The 18,223-nt window shown below is 37.0% G+C and overlaps 1 protein-coding gene across 4 annotated transcripts; it reads right to left on the bottom strand.

The window, feature by feature from the left end:
* Positions 1-803: 803 nt before the first annotated feature.
* arfgap2 (ADP-ribosylation factor GTPase activating protein 2) lies at positions 804-17,994 on the bottom strand. Of its 4 annotated transcripts, XM_059352716.1 has the most exons (18): positions 17,891-17,994; positions 15,289-15,407; positions 13,852-13,924; positions 13,606-13,737; positions 13,103-13,147; positions 12,604-12,684; positions 11,843-11,948; positions 10,797-10,853; positions 9,741-9,785; positions 8,176-8,228; positions 7,913-8,049; positions 7,690-7,821; positions 7,077-7,205; positions 6,764-6,916; positions 5,846-5,972; positions 5,630-5,714; positions 4,504-4,628; positions 804-3,342 (listed from the first exon to the last, which is right to left on the bottom strand). In XM_059352716.1, the coding sequence occupies exons 1-18, from the start codon at positions 17,960-17,962 to the stop codon at positions 3,322-3,324; spliced, it is 1,692 nt and encodes a 563-aa protein (XP_059208699.1). In that variant the 5' UTR covers positions 17,963-17,994; the 3' UTR covers positions 804-3,321. The 4 variants fall into 4 exon arrangements, with proteins under 4 accessions (XP_059208699.1, XP_059208707.1, XP_059208716.1 ...); XM_059352724.1 differs by lacking the exon at positions 13,103-13,147; XM_059352733.1 differs by lacking the exon at positions 9,741-9,785.
* Between the last annotated feature and the right edge of the window lie 229 nt (positions 17,995-18,223).

Raw genomic sequence — 18,223 nt, forward strand, 5'->3', positions numbered from 1 at the left:
GGATCTGTTTTATATACTATTGCTAATTATATTGAATGTTCACCAATAATAATGTTTGGTATCTATTTTAGGCACAATTTATATGTAAAATATTCATTAAATGATTCCTACCCATCAAGTATTGACTGCCTTCAGCTTGTGATTCACATGTTCATATTGAATCAACATCAAACAATTCATTAAAATTAGCAGTTTTTTTCTGCTAATTATATAAATACTTTTACTTACAGTTGCACAGAGTATTTATTATCTAGAATACATGGGATTTCAACATGAAAAATATATATTTTTTCATCTGTCCCTATGATCCAATCAACTCTGTCATCTCTGTTATAAAACCACATGACTCATCATACAGCATTCAAATCAAAACAAGTCACCTGCATGATGTCACTTCCTCTTGCAGAAAATATTTGGAGGGAATTATGGAATGTTCAACTTTCTGTCTCATTCTTTTGCACAGAATGTTGAGAATACACCTACAGTGGATTCATTTTATGTCAAATATGTTACTGTGATGATTTTCACATTAAATATTTTAAATCTTACATGTTTAAGCTTGGCAAATGCTGGGAGTGTTAAATCTAAAGTATTATCTATGGGAATGAAAAAGGTTTCATGGAAAAGAAATAAAATAAAATTCTTATTTTGTCTAAACTTCAAATGTACCTGCAATTGTGAAATGGGGCGTGTGTGTGTGTGTGTGTGTGTGTGTGTGTGTGTGTGTGTGTGTGTGTGTGTGTGTGTGTGTGTGTGTGTGTGTGTGTGTGTGTGTGTGTGGAGACAATGACGAGAACAAGCCAGAGGTTTTAAATCTTTATTAACATACTGGATAAGTTTCTTTTTGTAGCCTACAAATAAATAGTTGAATGTTTTTTATCCTCAGTTCAAATGTTTGTTACTTTTTGGAGAGTTTATCACACGTGGAAGATACACAGACAGGCACGGAGGCCACGCTGGGACAAATATGACGCCATGATCTATCAAAAGGACATTTGAAACCGGTTTCTAATCAGTTAAGACAGTTCTGTAAATTTCTTGTTGAATATCAAGTCTGCCAGGAACACAAAGGGGAGGGAGCTGTGTCCAACATGATTATGGAGAATTGAAAATTTCACTTAGAGCTCATTTTGATGTTTTTACTGGCACTGGAAATCATTTTTGTCTCTATAGGCACAACACAAAGTCAGGACTATTGTCAAACCAGCCACAAAAAGTTTAAAACTGAAGAGATAAAAACGTAAACAGAAGACATCAGCCTTCGAAAATAAAAGTTTTTCAACTGCTGAGAGTAAAAAAGGCAGAGTGGAGGTCCTTGTTATCAGAGGCAGACTTCACATTCAACCAGCAGCACGTCAGAGTCTGGAGGTTGTGACGTGAAGATGCAGAACAGAGTCGATAAGTTCTGAGCAGGGACTCGTGGTGTTGGAGTCACTCGGGCTGTACCGAACGTTTAGTTTCTATTCAAAGCTTCTGTTGAGGCGGTTTTATTAAAAAAAACGGTGAAACATAGTACAGCACATCATGCTTTCTTGATTAAGAGTCCATTAATAGTTATTTACTTGCTTGCTTTCCTGAACAGAAGAATGAGTTTTAGTGGTTAAATGTTCTGCTTTTATGGTATAAAAAGTTGAATTCAACTCGTTATTGGCAAAATAAATAACAATAACATTTTAGTTTTAAACTTTTTTAAGCTTTTTAAAGATTTCTAAAATATTTATGTTTTCTAATTTTTAAGACAGTTGGTCTAATAAAGTTGTTAAGCACCGTACAGGTGCATCTCAATAAATTAGAATATCCTAGAAAACTTTATTTATGTCAGTAATTCAATTCAAAAAGTGTAAATAACACATTATATACATCCATTACACACAGAATGAAATATTTCATGTCTTCATTTATTTAATTTCTTCTAATTATAATGATTATGACTTACATTTAATGAAGACCTTAAATTCAGTGTCTCGAAAAAATTTGAATACAAAAGTATGATAAATATGGAAATGTTGGCCTCTGAAAAGTATGTCCATCCATATATGACCCAATACTTGGTTGTGGCTGTTAGATTTGAACTACTGGAAATTGACTTTTCCATCATATTCCAATTTATTGAGATGCACCTGTATCCCATTTATATTTGTATGACTTCATTTGCTATAATAGTGTCCGAGATTAAATATGACTTGTTTTTTTAAATTTGGTTGATATAAATGTAATTTATGGTTCTGTTAGATTCCTGCAGACAGCTTCATTAATAAAGGGGTGTGCCAACAGTTTTTTGCAGCAATAAAAAAAAAAAAAGATGGTTAAATGTCAACAAATATTGATGGAGTCAGAATCTTTTGTTAGACAAAAAAATTGTGTTTAGAGTTTTGGAAATGATTACCGTACATTTATTTTTTTTCAACCACATTCTGCAGCGCTGTAAACGCAGATGCCACTAGAATCAAATTCTAATCACAGTAAAATACTAAAAATATTAGTGGAGCCACAAAAAAATGCTTAAACATGCTGGTTAGTGTTTGAATGAAGCTTTGAATCTTCAAACTATTTGATACAGCCGAGGTATCCACATGGTTCCATTATCTTTAGTTCTCCTGCCCTGTGTCTGTCTGTTGGAACGCTTTAACTATTAAAAGATATATAATAAATAACCATAGCAGCTAGGACACCAAATATTTGATGCTCCACTGTTTCATAATATATACGGGCTCACCCAGACAGAAATGCATAACTCCGAGCTCACAAACCGTCTGAACTCGTCGAGACAGCTGCAGTCAGTGCTTCGTGTAAAAAACAAACAAACGTGGACAAACTGGACTGAGTGGATCAAACACTGGATGCAAACGTTGTGGATTCTTGTTCAAAATTAACGCTGACAGTTTAAAATAGATACTGGAACTTTTTAATATCATTATTAAACAAAAAAAAGAAGACATAAGCATGAAGTATTTGATAGTATGAATCAAAAACTTGATTTATGTAGAAGGAATAAAATATAGAAGAATTTACTCTGACGTCATTTTTGAAAACTAGGACCAAAAAAATTCTCGACAGTAAATTAACTCTTGGTTTAGAAAAAACTACACCCTGCGATGGTTTCCTTTACGAAAATAAAAACTCAAGAGTCTGCTAATGAGAATGAGGGAAGAAAATACTGTGTCACTCCTGGAACACTGTCTCTAGGAGAGGACGGGCGAGAAGGACGATTAGTTTTCCTCATGCGGTCCTTTCTGCGTCCCGTCAACTCCGCCCACGCGTCAGTCAGGAGGCTGCTCAGGTCGTTTCTCCCCACAGGTCGCTGCTGGCCGCCACGCCACATCAGTACGAGCCGTAGCGGTCCTGACAACACATTGAAAAAGATGGAAAAATGAGCAAACGTCTGTAATCATCCCGCCTGGTCTTACTTCATCAAACAACTTCAGGACGGCTCAACTCCGGTGAGGTCTCACTTTCATTTGATTTTTTCAACAATTTTGTTTAATGATTTAATTTTCAGGGTAAACAAGGATAAGCAGGTCAGTTTACCCATAAAATAAAATTATAGGGATTAAAATAATTGATTCAGAAAAAATATGAATAAAATATTAAATGTATAGATAAAACTATAGAGATTCAAATAATTAATTCAGAAAAAATATGATTTTTTTTTTTAAAATAAAATTATAGGGATTAAAATAATTAATTCAGTAAAAATATGAATAAATAGTAAATATATAAAATATAATTATAGGCATTAAAATAATTAATTCAGGGAAAATATGAATAAATAGTAAATATACAAGATAAAATTATAGAAATTAAAATAACTTATTCAGAAAAAATATGAATAAATAGTAAATATATAGGAAACAATTAAAAGAATTAAAATAATTTATTAATCAAAAATAATAATAAATAGAACATATATAAAATAAATTCATAGAGATCAAAATAATTAATTCAGAAAAAATATGAATACATAGTCAATATACTACTTCATCAAACAACTTCAGGACGGCCTCGATTCTGATGATCTCACTTTGATTCGTTTTTTCACCAGTTTTATTGATTGATTCTCAGGGTAAACAAGAATGAGCAGGTCAGTTTACCCCATACATGGAAATAAATATTAAGAAAAAATATGAATAATTAGTAAATATATGAGATAAAATTATAGAGATCACCTGCTGAGCATTATGTTAGCACAGTTGAAAACTGTTCTGTGCTGATTTGAGAAGCAAAAAAATGATCCTATCTCAGGCTGGCTGAGTATCTAGAGGTGAAGTTGGAGATTTGTACAACTGAAAATTATTTCTGCCCCTTTCAATGTCTTAACTATATTTTCGATTCATTTTGTAACTTATTTCATGAATTTCATGGAAAACAACAGACATTTTCTGGGTGACCCCAAACTTTGAGAGGTAGTGTATATTTATAAACTTAATATTTACATGAAAAAAAAAACAGGATATGATAAAAGAGAAGACAAACAATAGGATTCTTAATGTTAGGAGGACTCACCTGGATAGTATTCATGACGCCGTTGGCCAGGACCGCCATCTTGCCCGCTACGGTCTTCACTCCCTGTTTGAATTGTGCGATGTCGGGGCCGGAGGGGAGCACGCTGTCAAAGCCCGGAGCTCTCCCTGACAGGACGAGAGGACAGGAGGAAGGAGTGCATGGTTAGATTAAAGTCATACATACAGTTTGTCTTGTGTTACAACGTGATGTTTTTAAACAACTGCATGTGTATTTTAGCAGCAACATGAACTATATAAAACATTAGAGGTGTGAATCAGCGTATCGGACCCACGAAAGGATTTTATCCCGATACTTGCAATTTTAAGTATTTTGCGATATGGTGAGTAGTGCGACAATATCTTGTGATTTAACTGTTTAACTGCATTTTGTGTCGACAAAATTAAATTCAATCAAGAATTGTTTTGTTCAATCAGAGAAAATTCTCAGTGTATTCATCTCACTTCAGTCTTTTTATTTCTCCACAATGAGAGTCAAACCCACAGACTGACCAACAAAGTATTCAGTCAGACTGAACTGAACGGATATCAAACATGTATGGATGACAACAACTGCAGCATTTTATTAAACTATCCTAAACAATAAGCTTCACTGCTCTCAATGTTTTAGAATGAAATGAAACATATGAATGAAATGAAACATAAAAATTACTTTGCAGCGTTATTTTGACAAACTCTCGACACGATAACCTGGTACATGGTGCCTATTGATTCCTTACATTTTGTAGTATCAAATGCTACCAGGATCTCCAGTATATTCTTAAAATAAAATATTGATACTTGTCGGCCATGACTCAATATAATATTGCCACGCCAAATATTGCGATACCATGCTGTATCGATTTCCACACACACACACACACACACACACACACACACACACACACACACACACACACACACACACACACACACACACACACACACACAGACACAGACACAGACACAGACACAGACACAGACACACACGAATATGTAAAGAAAGATGGAAGTCTTCAGTAGGAAATAGTAAGGCTTGGTACCAGAATTAAGAAAAAATTACAGTATTAGTACAAAAATTAAGAATAATCAGCAAACACACAAACAAACCAACAACAAACAGGTCTTACCTTTATCGCCGCCCTCCCCAAACAGGTCGGCTGAACTGATGGAGGTGCTTCCAGACATGGTCTCCAGTCTGGTCTTTGCATCATACTGAGAGAAGAAGAAACAAAAGTCAACGTCTGGTAACAGTTTTACACAAAAACAAACAAATAAGCACACTAATCTCTCTCTATAGGAGTTGAGTGATTATTGTAAACTGATGTGAAGCTGAAGTTTCTCACCTCTGCGCTGCTCTCCCGACCGAAGAACATGTCTGAAGATATCGCCTTAGCGTTTGCAAATTTCTGTCGTGCCTCACTCGACTCAGACACGGGAGCGGACACGTCGGCTTTTCTTCTGCTGGGAAGTCTGGAGTAAACACAAGACAACGCGTCAGAGCTGCAACTGGCCGTTATTATCATCATCCATTAATAGGCCTGTCCCGATAGTCAAAAGTTAAGACTTAAGACACGAACGCACGCACGCACGCACGCACGCACGCACGCACGCACGCACGCACGCACGCACGCACGCACGCACGCACGTATTATTTATAATATATAATAATAATATGATATTTATCTACAATTTCTGTTAACAGACACAGAGAGTCTACTTTATTTGTTTTGATATTAGTTTATTTATTTATGTTTTATTTATCTAGGATGTTTCATTATTCATTTTCAACATTTCAATTCCAATGTTTGATATTCCACAGATTTAAAAATCCATTGCTGTGGAAAAGGATGTACTCAACAATACTATCGTTAATCGTGATAGTTTCTGGGAAAATATATCGTCCTAAAAAATGTGTTATCGTGACAGGCCTATCCATTAATCTGACCATTATCTTCTTGACTAATCGTTTGGTCAATGTCGGTCACAGTTTCTTGAGGTCTTTCAATGTCTTTAAATATCTTGTGTTGTCCCAAACCAAATGATAATCAGTTCATTGTGAAATGAAACAGAGAAAAGCAGCAAATCTCGACATTTTCTGCCATTTCTGCATGAAAAATTACTTAAACTATTAATTGATTATCATAATAGTTTGTCAATATTTTTCCGTCAATTACGTGACTGTTCCAGCTTGCAACACTACGGCTTTATTGGTATTATTTCTGAGTATGAGTGAGCTTGTGTGCATGAATCCGTGTAGATACCTCTCTCCGATTGGCTGAATACTAGAGATGGTGACCTCCTCCTTGGGGTCCTCCTTCTCCAGAGCCCAGGAGGTGGTGAAGGAGGCGGTTCCTCCCTCTGTGTCCCATCGGGATCCAAAACTGTCTCCCACTGTAAACGGGTTGTCCTTATATCTGAAACACCAAACACAACAGACTAATGAGAGAGAAATCCATCGCTGTCCCTACTCCCTGCTCAGAGAGGGGTCGAGAACTTAATTCAATCCTTGTTAATGCCACAATTGAGCTTAAGTGTTTCCAAGGATTTCCAGAACCTGTAAGGTGTCATACATACTTTGGGGGTCCAGAGGTGAAACCCGGCTCATCGAACATGTCCAGTTTGGAGCGAGAGGAGGACTTGGCTCCCACAGGAGTCTCCTGCTCGATCACCTGCATCTCCGACATCACCGAGTGAGACACGGCACTGAAACAGGACACACACACACACACACACACACACACACACACACACACACACACACACACACACACACACACACACGTTTACAGATAAATCAAAAACATACAGGTGCATCTCAATAAATTAGAATATCATAGAAAAGTTTATTTATTTTTAAATTAGTTTAATTATGGAAAATGTCTACATATCAGCTCTTAAATTAAACTCTTATCAGCTATTTTTGTTGTTATCATTATATATGTCAAAACAAATGTACCTTTAGTTGTACCAGGCATTAAAATGAACAAGAAATTGAAGAAAAAGGGTGGTTTAATCATTTTTTTCATGACTGTATATGCACTCAATACTTGGTCGGGGCTATTTGACTTGAACTACTGGAAATAGACTTTTCCATCATATTCTAATTTATTGAGATGCACCTGTACTCCATCACTCAGGTTTTCTTTGTTCCTGATGATAAAAGCTGATCAGAGGAACTTGATGTTACCTCCTGTTGCCGAAGCCCATGCCCAGCCTCTCAGCCTGCTCTCTCTTCTTTCCTTCCAGAGTCTGAATCTTCTTCTCCTCCATCTTCCTGTCGATCTCCAGCTCTTTGTAAGCCAAACGCATCGAGGCCACACTGCAACAACCAGAGCAGGTGGACAAAGATTTACAAAAAATCTCGTTTTAAACGGATCTTTCAAGACATAAAGGTAACTAATATTCCTTACATGGACTCCTCGGCTTGTTTCTTGGCCTCAGCAGCCTGCTCCTCTCTCAGCTTCTCGGCCACCTGCGCCTGCTTCTCCACCTCTGTGAAACTCTTACTGCTCACCTTCTGGGCGCCGAGACCTTTCTTTGCACCAAGCTGCATCAGTGGGAAATGTTTTGCACGGATCAGAGTTGAATGTTACATGTTAAAGTGCATCCTCAGCATTGGGCTGACGGCTGACAGCATCTTAAAGCTTGTGGCTTTTATGAAAATGTGACTCACCCCTTTTTTGGCAGCCATTGGCTTCTTTTTCCCAATAATGGAAGGCTTCACTTCTGTAACACAAGAGGCAATCTGTTAAACTGCAAGATAGTTTTATTTTTAAACCTTCATTCAGCCAAGTAAGTAAATTGAGAATGATTTTAAAGAGATAGTTTAGAGTTTTTCAAGTGTGGTTGTATGAGGCACTTATTTATATTCAGAGTATTTCGTACAATAGATGGAGGTCAGCACGACTCCAGTTTCAAATAATGGAACAATTTACTGCTTTTGATGGGGGCAGCAGCAAGAAGTATTACAGCAAACTAAAAAAAAGTATGCATGCTTCAATTTATGACAGAAAACTGAAGCAAAGATCTATGCTTCCTTCAAAGGCACCAGATTCCCTTTGAAAAAACAGTAATTTTCCCTCACAGAACACAGGAGCAGCTGGTCAACTGCTGCTTCAATCTGTTCATGTTATTTTATGACTTTGGTGTTTAAAAGGTTCATCCAGATTCACCAATAGTCACACAGTTCATTTTAGTTAGTTCACAGTAACACAAACAAACTAACAGATTGAGGCAGCAGTAGACCAGCTGCTGCTGTGTTCTGTAAGGGAAAATTACTGTTATTTTCCCCAAGGGAGTCTGGTAGCTTTGAAGAAAGCATCAATAACGGCTTCATTTCCCTTTTGCAAAGGGTGTGTTGATGGTGAAAATATTCTAAATAAAGCCTTCACTTAAACTGAAATTGATTTTTAGGTGTCTGAAATACATTTCTCTGCTGCCCCCGTCCACAGCAGTATATGTTCATCTTCTGTGTCAGTGCTCATGCCTGCTTCTACAAACCTCCATCTACTGCAGGTAATACACTGAATGTGGATAAGTTCCACATCTGAGATCAAAGCAAGAAAAACACACCAGCTTGCAGGTGAAACGCTTAGAAAAGAAAAAAGGCTTTGTTTGGATTTTATTGTTAATTCCCAAACTTCTTAATATGCTCAGTGAAAGACGTGTGAGACAGGGCGCCACGGCATTTAATGTGACCTTTTCACCTGGGTTTCACAAAATCGCCAGCAAGGTGAAAACTTTCAAGCATTCCTAACACTGATGTTAGTCTGTCAGTTTGTTTTGCACTGTGAGAAAAGGTATGAACTGAAATTACACGCTAGATAAAAACATAAATTCAGAGTCAACCGACCATAGTGACAAATACTATTATTAGAGTCCTTTGAACACATTTGTCAGCGAGACGTTCCTTCCCAGTTCTGACGCCACAACGTCAACATATTGCATCTGAAGTGCTCGAAGCTAAAACACTGATTAGCTGCTGGTATGTCAGAGAGCCTGACTGTTCTCTTTCTACACAATGCAGTAGCCTTGGTTCACTTTTTTTTAGACTATAAAGCTTTGCCTTCACAAAGAGCAAATTGTTTAGCAGAAATAGCAGACAACTATTACAGGCTTTCCCAAGCGAGATATTTCCATTGCGTGATGAGCAGACAGAGCCGGGGATGGGAGGCGGCTGATGGGGTGTCAATCAAGCAACACAACCATGCGTCTTAGGCACAAACAACAGCTAATCACCTGGAGGTGTCCATCCTTCCTGTGCTGACAAGCGCATGGAGTCGTCTGCACGACAGGACCAACCAGTCGCCATATTCCAAAACACAAAAGGAGCTCATTTAACCCCGGGCCTTATTTAAAAAAAGCTGAACCGATTTTTCCATGACAAAGAATGTCATGATATTATGTAATAATATATTTTTTAGCTAGTTGATTAATCAATATCAGTCCTAATTATAAATCACAAATATTATATATAATAATACATTTTCAGAATTTTAACCTTTTAAAAGCCGCTTTTTTTTATTTAACAAACGCACAAAAATCTAAATCAATTATTAGCAACAATATAGATTTTGATGCATTGTCTTTTTTTTGCGCAGTCAGACAAAAAAAAAAACTTAAATAAATAATAATTCTGCTATAAACTACTATATATTAATATTATTTTTCCTATCGTTTTAAAAGCCTGAACTCTACATTGAAAGTCTGATGAACTGAATGCATAATTTACTTTGTAAGCGCAGTGGAATATAAAATTGTGGTTTTAATGAGTCATTTTTTGTCCCTAAGGATCAGAGTGTCTCTTAAGTTACATACACAGTTTATTATAAACTTAATATAAGAACTAGATGGTGAATTTAATTCACGTATTCATTTGTCACGTATGAGGCACATGATGACATGACACATTAAAGATTGTGTAAATAATAAAAAAACAAACGAAAGAAAGAAAGAAAGAAAAGTAAATTGTAACTATTTTGATATTCCATGAATCAGTCCCTCCATGTGTCTCCATCTCTTTTTGCACGTTATTATATGCATGTTTTTGTATGATTTTTTCAGCAGATTCACTGATTATAAAAATAAATCCCTTTCTGAGCACCTTGAAAATAAAATATGAGATATTGTACGTATGGATATACACACAGAAAGACAAAGAAGCTGTAGAACAGGACTGGAGAATGTTCCCTCTGAATAAGCACAAACGTCAAACATGAAGATAAACTGCAGATGACGGTGGTGAGGTAATGACAGAGCGGAGCCTCGGAGGCTCAGTCAGAGCAGCAGACTCACCCATGGAGGCTTTGGGTGACGTGCTAAGACCTTCGATGCTGGGTCCTTCCTCCGGCTCTACACACAACCACACAAAAACATTTCATTCCTGTTATTCTTTTTATGCCACAGCTAGTTGCATACTCTAAAGCCACCTCTAGCTAATACTTCTGTTATACTTCTGTAATACAAAGCAGAATTAATTTATTTCTTATCCAAACATACACTGGAAGTCATTGCAAACAAAGGTGAAATTTTAAACAGCAGAGGTGAGATATAATTACTTTTAGTTCCAGGCATTTGTCAAGCTCACAGCATGCTGGATGAAATCAAAACCCCCGGTTACTGGACAGCAACATTTAGTTAATGGGGTACCCTCCCAATCAGTAAACAGAATATAAATCTCGTAAATATGAAACAAAATGTCAACAATAAGTCAATACAAAGCTATTTTGATAATTGATTAAGTTGTTTTTCTATACAAAATGGCAGAAAATTGTATTTTCAGCTTCTCAAATATGGAGATTTCCTATTTCTGGTACAAATAAAGGTTCATTTGTTAAGACAAATATAATGATAACAACAAAAATAGCTCATAGGGGTTTAATTTAAGAGCTGAAATCTAGACATTTTCCATTTTCAGGCTGAAAATGGCTGGCAAACCATGGACCAGGCATTAAAATGAAAAAGAATTTGAAGAATACAATGTTCTAATACTTTTTTCCATGACTGTAAATACATATAAAAATTACCAACTGTAGCTTTAAGCCCCAGTAAGCCTGTAAATTAAGGCTCCATTGTCTTTAGTATTATTCCATTAGAGCCCAGCTGCCTATTGAACAGGTTTCAAACTCAACATCAGCAGTTTGTATCAGCGTCTTTCTGCTGTCTAACCCTTGATGACATCACTATGACATCCTCGGGATTATTTTCTCCCTCAAGAGCCCCAAAATACGTTACATGACAGTTTCCACAGTTGAGTGATAGTATGCACCTCATTACAGGTAAACTCTGAGTGAAGTCACTGGACTGCTCGAACAGATAACACAGAGGTTTGTTTTACTCACGGTTGTCGTCCGGGCTTTTGGCCGACGTTTCGGTCAGCTGTGGGGTGACGGCGGCTCCGTTCTGCTCCGGCTCAGAGGGCGGCGCCATGCTCCAGTCATTAGCAGACTGAGAAGGTAGAAAACAAATCCAAGATATTAATACTTTCAATTAGTCACACACAAATTCATAATACCAGTTCCTTTAATATCATTGTATAGTTTAGGTTCAAAAGCATTCGTCAACACAAATTCACCAGTAAACATAGAAACGTATCAAAGCTCATTTTAGTCTTTATCAGCTGATAAGAAACTGTATTACAGTTATTTCAAGGATAAATTATTAATACAAGTGTGCCAACTCCATAAAAAAAGTACTTCATCTAATGGTAATAATGGTAATTTATCATAGTGGTGCTTTTTCAACATTTGAATGCCAACAATTTTAATGTATTTTTTATCTATTTGCCTGAACTTTAATATATATTTGTTGTATTTATGCTGCTGTTTATAGTTATTTCCAGTTAAGTTTAGTTGATTAAATGTGAAATTAAAGAGATCCTTTTCAAAAATGTTTGTTTGTATTATGAGTTATATTAAAATGTGCCAAACATCTTCATCAGCCCTGAAAAATGTAATATTACAAAATTAATAAAAACAAAATAATGTTCCTGTTCCACACAGAAAAAAAGTGCTTCTTGATATAAGGCCCACATTTTTCATCACAAACTCATTCACTGAGGATGGCTGCACGCCAGAATTTTACAACAAACACACAAACCAACCTGTGAATGTTCTGCAAAGAAGTCTGTCTCTTTTTTCTCAGGAGCTGCAGGAGTTCCTGCTGCAGACGAGTCGATCCACAGCTGCAACGAGGAGGGGAAGACTCTGTTATTCTGAGAGACTATTTCATTAGCCGTGTTCACACAGATGTTTATGTTTTGTTTGGCATCGTGCCTGACCTGTGCCCATCAGATTCTGTGTCTGGTACACACCCTGTGAACTCTGAGCTGCCAACACGCCTCAGACAGATTATTACTATTATGAAACATGTCAATGATCCACAGGACTCCTGACAATTTATGTTATTGTAACTGAGTGAGTGTTGTACCTGCAAATAACAACAACTAATAAAATCACTAATTAATTTGGTTGTGTACCGTTATTAGCTGACACAGCACAGAGCAGTATTGGCATATTTAGGATCATATCACATGATAGCTACAAATATTTTGCCTGATTTGAAAAGCTGCCACTCAATTATTATAAACCTCTATTGCTCACTGTATCTGGACCTGATGGATTCCTTTTCAGGCTTTTGAGCTCTACCTAATAGCACAGAGAGGATGAGAGAGAAGGGAAACATAAGTGAGTGTGTGCAACTAAAAAAAAACAGACATCTTAATAAGCACACACATTGTATTGACTGTTCCAGTGAGTCGTGGGGGTTCATTAAGTGTGAGTTTGTTCTCACAGTTTGTTATTTCATTACTAAACTAACTTATTATTCCTCCAGTTTAAAAAGTAATAAAGTCAGGCCTGTTCTGTGTGCTCCTGTAGTTAAAAACAGGTTGAGTTACAATTATTTATGGCAGAATCCACTGAAGGATGCGGCATGTCTTCCATTGAAACAGAACAAAAGCTGAAGGTGCAGTGTTATGATGTTCTGATGCATGACAGCTTTATTAACAAAGCCGGGGGATCTACTGCTGACTGAGTCAACACAGAAACACACAATGATCAGTCTACAACATTCCCCAAACGGTCTCCACCTGATCGCTACTTACATCTGTGCCATATTTTGACAATGCAGCGTTTGCTTGCTGCCGAATCTTCTCCCTATACAATTGGGCTGCACGGCTGTTGTACTTGGCGTTGGTGTCGTTTGTGGAGCAGCCGTGCTGGCGGAAGAACGCCGTCTGTAGACAGAAGGAGAAGGGAAGTTATAGCATCACATCACATCAGACATCACCCAATCTGAAACATGCGTCATTTACATGAAACATCTTATTAACCGATTAAATCTGACTTACCGCATTGGCGTTGCCTCCAACCTGCATACATCGAAGTTGAAACCAGTTCCAGTTGGAGTCCAACTCCGTGGACCTGAGGTAAAAAACAGAAGAATATGGAAAAGTTAGCACTCCAGTGTGACAAATGCACCTGTCAGTTGCACCTGTGGACGGTAACACAAAACACCTGAAGGTAAAATTCAAAGTCAGAGTTAATGTTTTCCTAAATGAAAAACCAGAAAGTCTTGTCCTTAAGAACTTCTTAAAATGTTGACTTAAGTTTCTAAGTTTTTCTCTTTTCTTTGTCTTTTACATAAATAATCCCTTCAAAAACTTCCTAACTGCAGCATTTCCAAGTTTATAGTGACAAAATAAGGAAAAAATAAATGCATCACGAGAAGAGTGTTCCACGACTGGGAGAACCCAAAGGAAATGCTAAACGATGAGCAATTTATTTTGCAGTATAGATTTGACGGGCAGTAAATTCATGATTTTTCAGACCATCTAGAACCTCACTCTGTTTTCTCCAGCTGTGCTCCTCCAGCCCCTTTGATATTGATGATTGCTCCATGATTTTATGCTACAGTCTGTAATAGTGAGATATTTCATGTCCACAACACATTAAAATTCTTTACAAAAGAAGAGGAGGATGTGTCTGATCTAGTTTCTCCCTGACAGGAAACATGGGTGAGCATCTAGACGTAGATTAGGAGATTTTTGTGCATCAATACTAGTAGTAGGCATCTTTAGCTTGTTTGTCAGCTTGTTACTTGCAGCGTTTGTGGTGTGAAACGTACAATAACATCTGCTACGATGTTATAGTTTGTTTTCACTCTCTGTACTGGAGATTTCATGGTTCATTTACAGCTCTGATTCGCTTTTCAACGTAGTGATGCACGAGTCTTTCCAGCACATAAAGTTGTAGTGAAGTTCACCAACATCTCCCCCTTCAGTAGAGGACATCAGACATTTTGGGAAACATAAAAACAAGACATTTTTGAGTGGAGGGGGACTTTAATTTTGCCAGCTTCTTTAAGTGTGTGAGGTGATAGGGGGAAACCACATGTGATGCAATAATGGGTATTACAAGTGAGTGCAAGCAAGGAAACTATCATTTTACTCTACAAATTAAATAAATGCCTGAACATTTCTCTACAACAAAGAAAACCTTTTTATGGGATTCTGTGCAACGTCTTCTCTTTGTAAGGAGAAACTAAGTCCTGAGTATCATACAAGAAGAAAAGTGTTTCGTGCCACCAGCCGCAGGTTAACAGACGAGTGAATTCCGAGTCATTCACAATCTGTGGCCGAAACAATTCTCTGTACAGCATGCAGCAATTAAAGTGTCATTCATGCATTTATTTTAGCTTTACAGCTCAGCTTTTCACGAGAACTGCCACAGAGGTACGCACGGTGTTGACAGCTATGATCATTGTAGGGTGAACAAGTGCAGCGTACCTGATGAAGCTGAGATGCACTCCCAGGGAGCGGTGGATGCCAGAGCAGTCAATGCATAAGAACACACCGTACGAAATACTGGCCCAGCTGGGGTTCTTGGCTGCGCAGTCAAAACATACCTATACAGAAACATGAACATTTAGTGAATACAGATAATTTAATGACATCTATAGGTACCCAAAGAGCTGAATGGTAAATACAGATTAGTGAACTCCATGACAATGATGCAGTGTACCATCACTTCATGGTACAGTATGTTTTCCCATTACATGTTGTTGTTACAGCACATTGTGGTTACAGTAAAGGCGGGCTCGTGCTGTAGCTCTAGTTATCTGATAACAACCCGATTTCCATAGATGCAGGCAGAAATGTGGTCTTTTTCTCAACCCTTAAAAGAAACACTTCATACTTCAGGTTTTCACATTCAAATTCAACTCATCTGGAGACATGTGGTTCTCACTGGACAGGAAAGGTGTGAAATTACTACAGCTGTCAGACAAATGTAGTGAAGTCAAAATTACAATATTTGCCTCTCAGCTTCTTCCCAAAACCATTCACACTCTTTTAACACTTTACTTGGGCTACTATTTACACATTACTACCTAAATACCAACCTCAAATATCCTTAGGGAACTGTGTTAACTGCTTTTTAATAGGAGTTCAATTCTTAAATCGATCATAAAGAGCTTTCAATTTCAGTTCTCAAAATCATATAATCTGTGAAATTGAAATTATGACCAAATAGCCTCTGTGTTGTACTATTCTGACAAACATGGCAGTTATATCAGACGTTTTTTTCCCATGTGGCTCATCTTTTTAAAAAAGAAATTACAGTTTCAAGGGCATAAAACCAACAATATGTTGATCTTTACCGATCAAGACTCAATAGTCTAAAGCCAGCATAACCTTCAGTTCTGAAAAAGAAAACTTTAAAATCGAATTGATTGGGACAATATCATCTGATGTCTAACCAAATTGTGTCTCCAACACACTTTACATTTGTTTGCACTCCCTGTTTCTTTATTTACACCACTTGGTAATGTAAATGATTGTACTGCTTGTTTATACCTTGTCCTATAACTTGTTCTTTACATGTCTGTTTAACTTGTTGTTTGCACTTGTACTGTATTTACATTTAACATAAGCGTCTGTTGAAGCCAGCTCAGTTAAAAATATCACATCAAACGCATAAATGGGCTTGGAAATAATTTGACATATAGCACTCCTTTAGTGATGACAGTTAGCTCTTAAAGTTATTCACTTACTTGATTCCTATGGTCTATGTCTAGTACCATCAGGTTGAATGCACTTATTGTAAGTCGCTTTGGACAAAAGCGTCTGCTAAATGACATGTAATGTAATGTAATGCAATAACTTATAGAACTGTTATTTTATTGGCACGAGTGGATATGTAGTTACGGTCAGTTTGTGTGTAAAAAGGAATATTGAGGTCATGTCGTACAATATGCCCCCCATAGTGTTTCCATAAGAATTAGCCAAGATGATGCCAGAGTAAACAGGGTTTTCAGACTATCATAAGTCTCGGGCCTAGAGCCTAAGCCTATTTTCATAGTGCCTATGCCAAATATACAGAAAAAAACTATGCTGAGAAAGAATCTGACCATGCAGATAGTGAATATTTCATGTTAAAGAATGAATGACTGTCTATACTGTATTAAATTTATTTCTGATTTAAGTGAAATTTGTTAAAAGAGCCTGAGAGTCCACGTATTTCATTTTGGTTGTGTTATGTTTTATTTTTAACATTTATTTCACATTCCAATTCCAATATATGAGTATTCTTAAGAAATAAGACCTGTTGGGTGTACTTACATTGTGCTATTATTTTAAAATGACAATAATAATCAGCAACTGTAATCAATTCTTGGACAATATATAGTACTACAAAATACAGTTATGGTGACCTAATTGTGATGTATTGTAATTAATTGTCTTGTATGGAGTATCGAAGAATCGCTGTATAGTTATAAAAACATTGTAGTGGGCAACATATCATTAAAGTATCGTTAGTGTGTGATCCCCCCAAAAAAGATACGACGATACCTATATCAAGATAAAAAGATTTGTGCTAAACCGACTACTAATATACTGTAAATAAATTTTAAACTAAACATATGGTGGCAAACATTATACACGTTAGTTACTGTGGGTTACATGACAGGCTGCTGGCTTTGGCGACATATAGGATCAATAATGTCAAACGTTACGAGTCCAACTGACAACGTTAATATCGTTAGTGAACGGGACTTATTTTTTAATATACGTCTATAGTTTAGTCTATTTAATCTACTTTCATTGCCCACACACATTGTATGTTGAGCTGTTTAGATTCCCTGCTCAGCAGCGGACACAGATCGTATACGTGGCCTTTATGTTTGACGGCTTCACCGGCAGCTAGCAGCGTTAGCAGCGTTAGCTTCTGTTAGCCAGGCCTAGCTATGAGCTAACAAACAGTTAGCCACTCAGCTAACCGCCGGTTAGTCCGCACCGGAGACATGAAGCTAACCGGAGAAAACTGCCAACACGAACCACACACACACAATAACACCCCACACACAACGGCGACGCCTTATTCCGTTACCTTGTTAGTAGGAATTGATCTTAATCTTTTGAAAATGGTGAGGATCTCAGTCTTATTTGGTTCCGTAGCCATCTTGCCACTCTGACAATTTCCACAAACTGACGTCACTACGGATCCTCGTGTGCACCAGATTAAAGAAAAAGGGCGAAAGTTGTTCTCGCACACGTAAATCTTTTACGCAACATTGACTTTAACGTTAAACGGTTTTTTAAAATATTTAATAATATAATTACCCCCAATTTTCTTATTGTAAAATCATATCTAATCTAAATAAAACCTTCAGACAATACTTATCAGCTAATCCTGCCCTCAACCAACCAGCATTAATCCCTT

Source organism: Centropristis striata, chromosome 2 (assembly GCF_030273125.1).
Source record: "Centropristis striata isolate RG_2023a ecotype Rhode Island chromosome 2, C.striata_1.0, whole genome shotgun sequence".
Taxonomy (NCBI): domain Eukaryota; kingdom Metazoa; phylum Chordata; class Actinopteri; order Perciformes; family Serranidae; genus Centropristis; species Centropristis striata.

What these genes read in the sequence shown, in the direction of transcription:
- arfgap2 (XM_059352716.1), bottom strand. Translation starts at nt 17,962, where the DNA reads ATGGCTACGGAACCAAATAAGACTGAGATCCTCACCATTTTCAAAAGA. An exon ending in ATTCAGCCAATCGGAGAGAG is followed by an intron (nt 5,973 to 6,763) that starts GTATCTACACGG and finishes TGTTTACTCCAG; the next exon opens with ACTTCCCAGCAGAAGAAAAG. An exon ending in TGGGGAGGGCGGCGATAAAG is followed by an intron (nt 4,629 to 5,629) that starts GTAAGACCTGTT and finishes TCGTCCTGTCAG; the next exon opens with GGAGAGCTCCGGGCTTTGAC.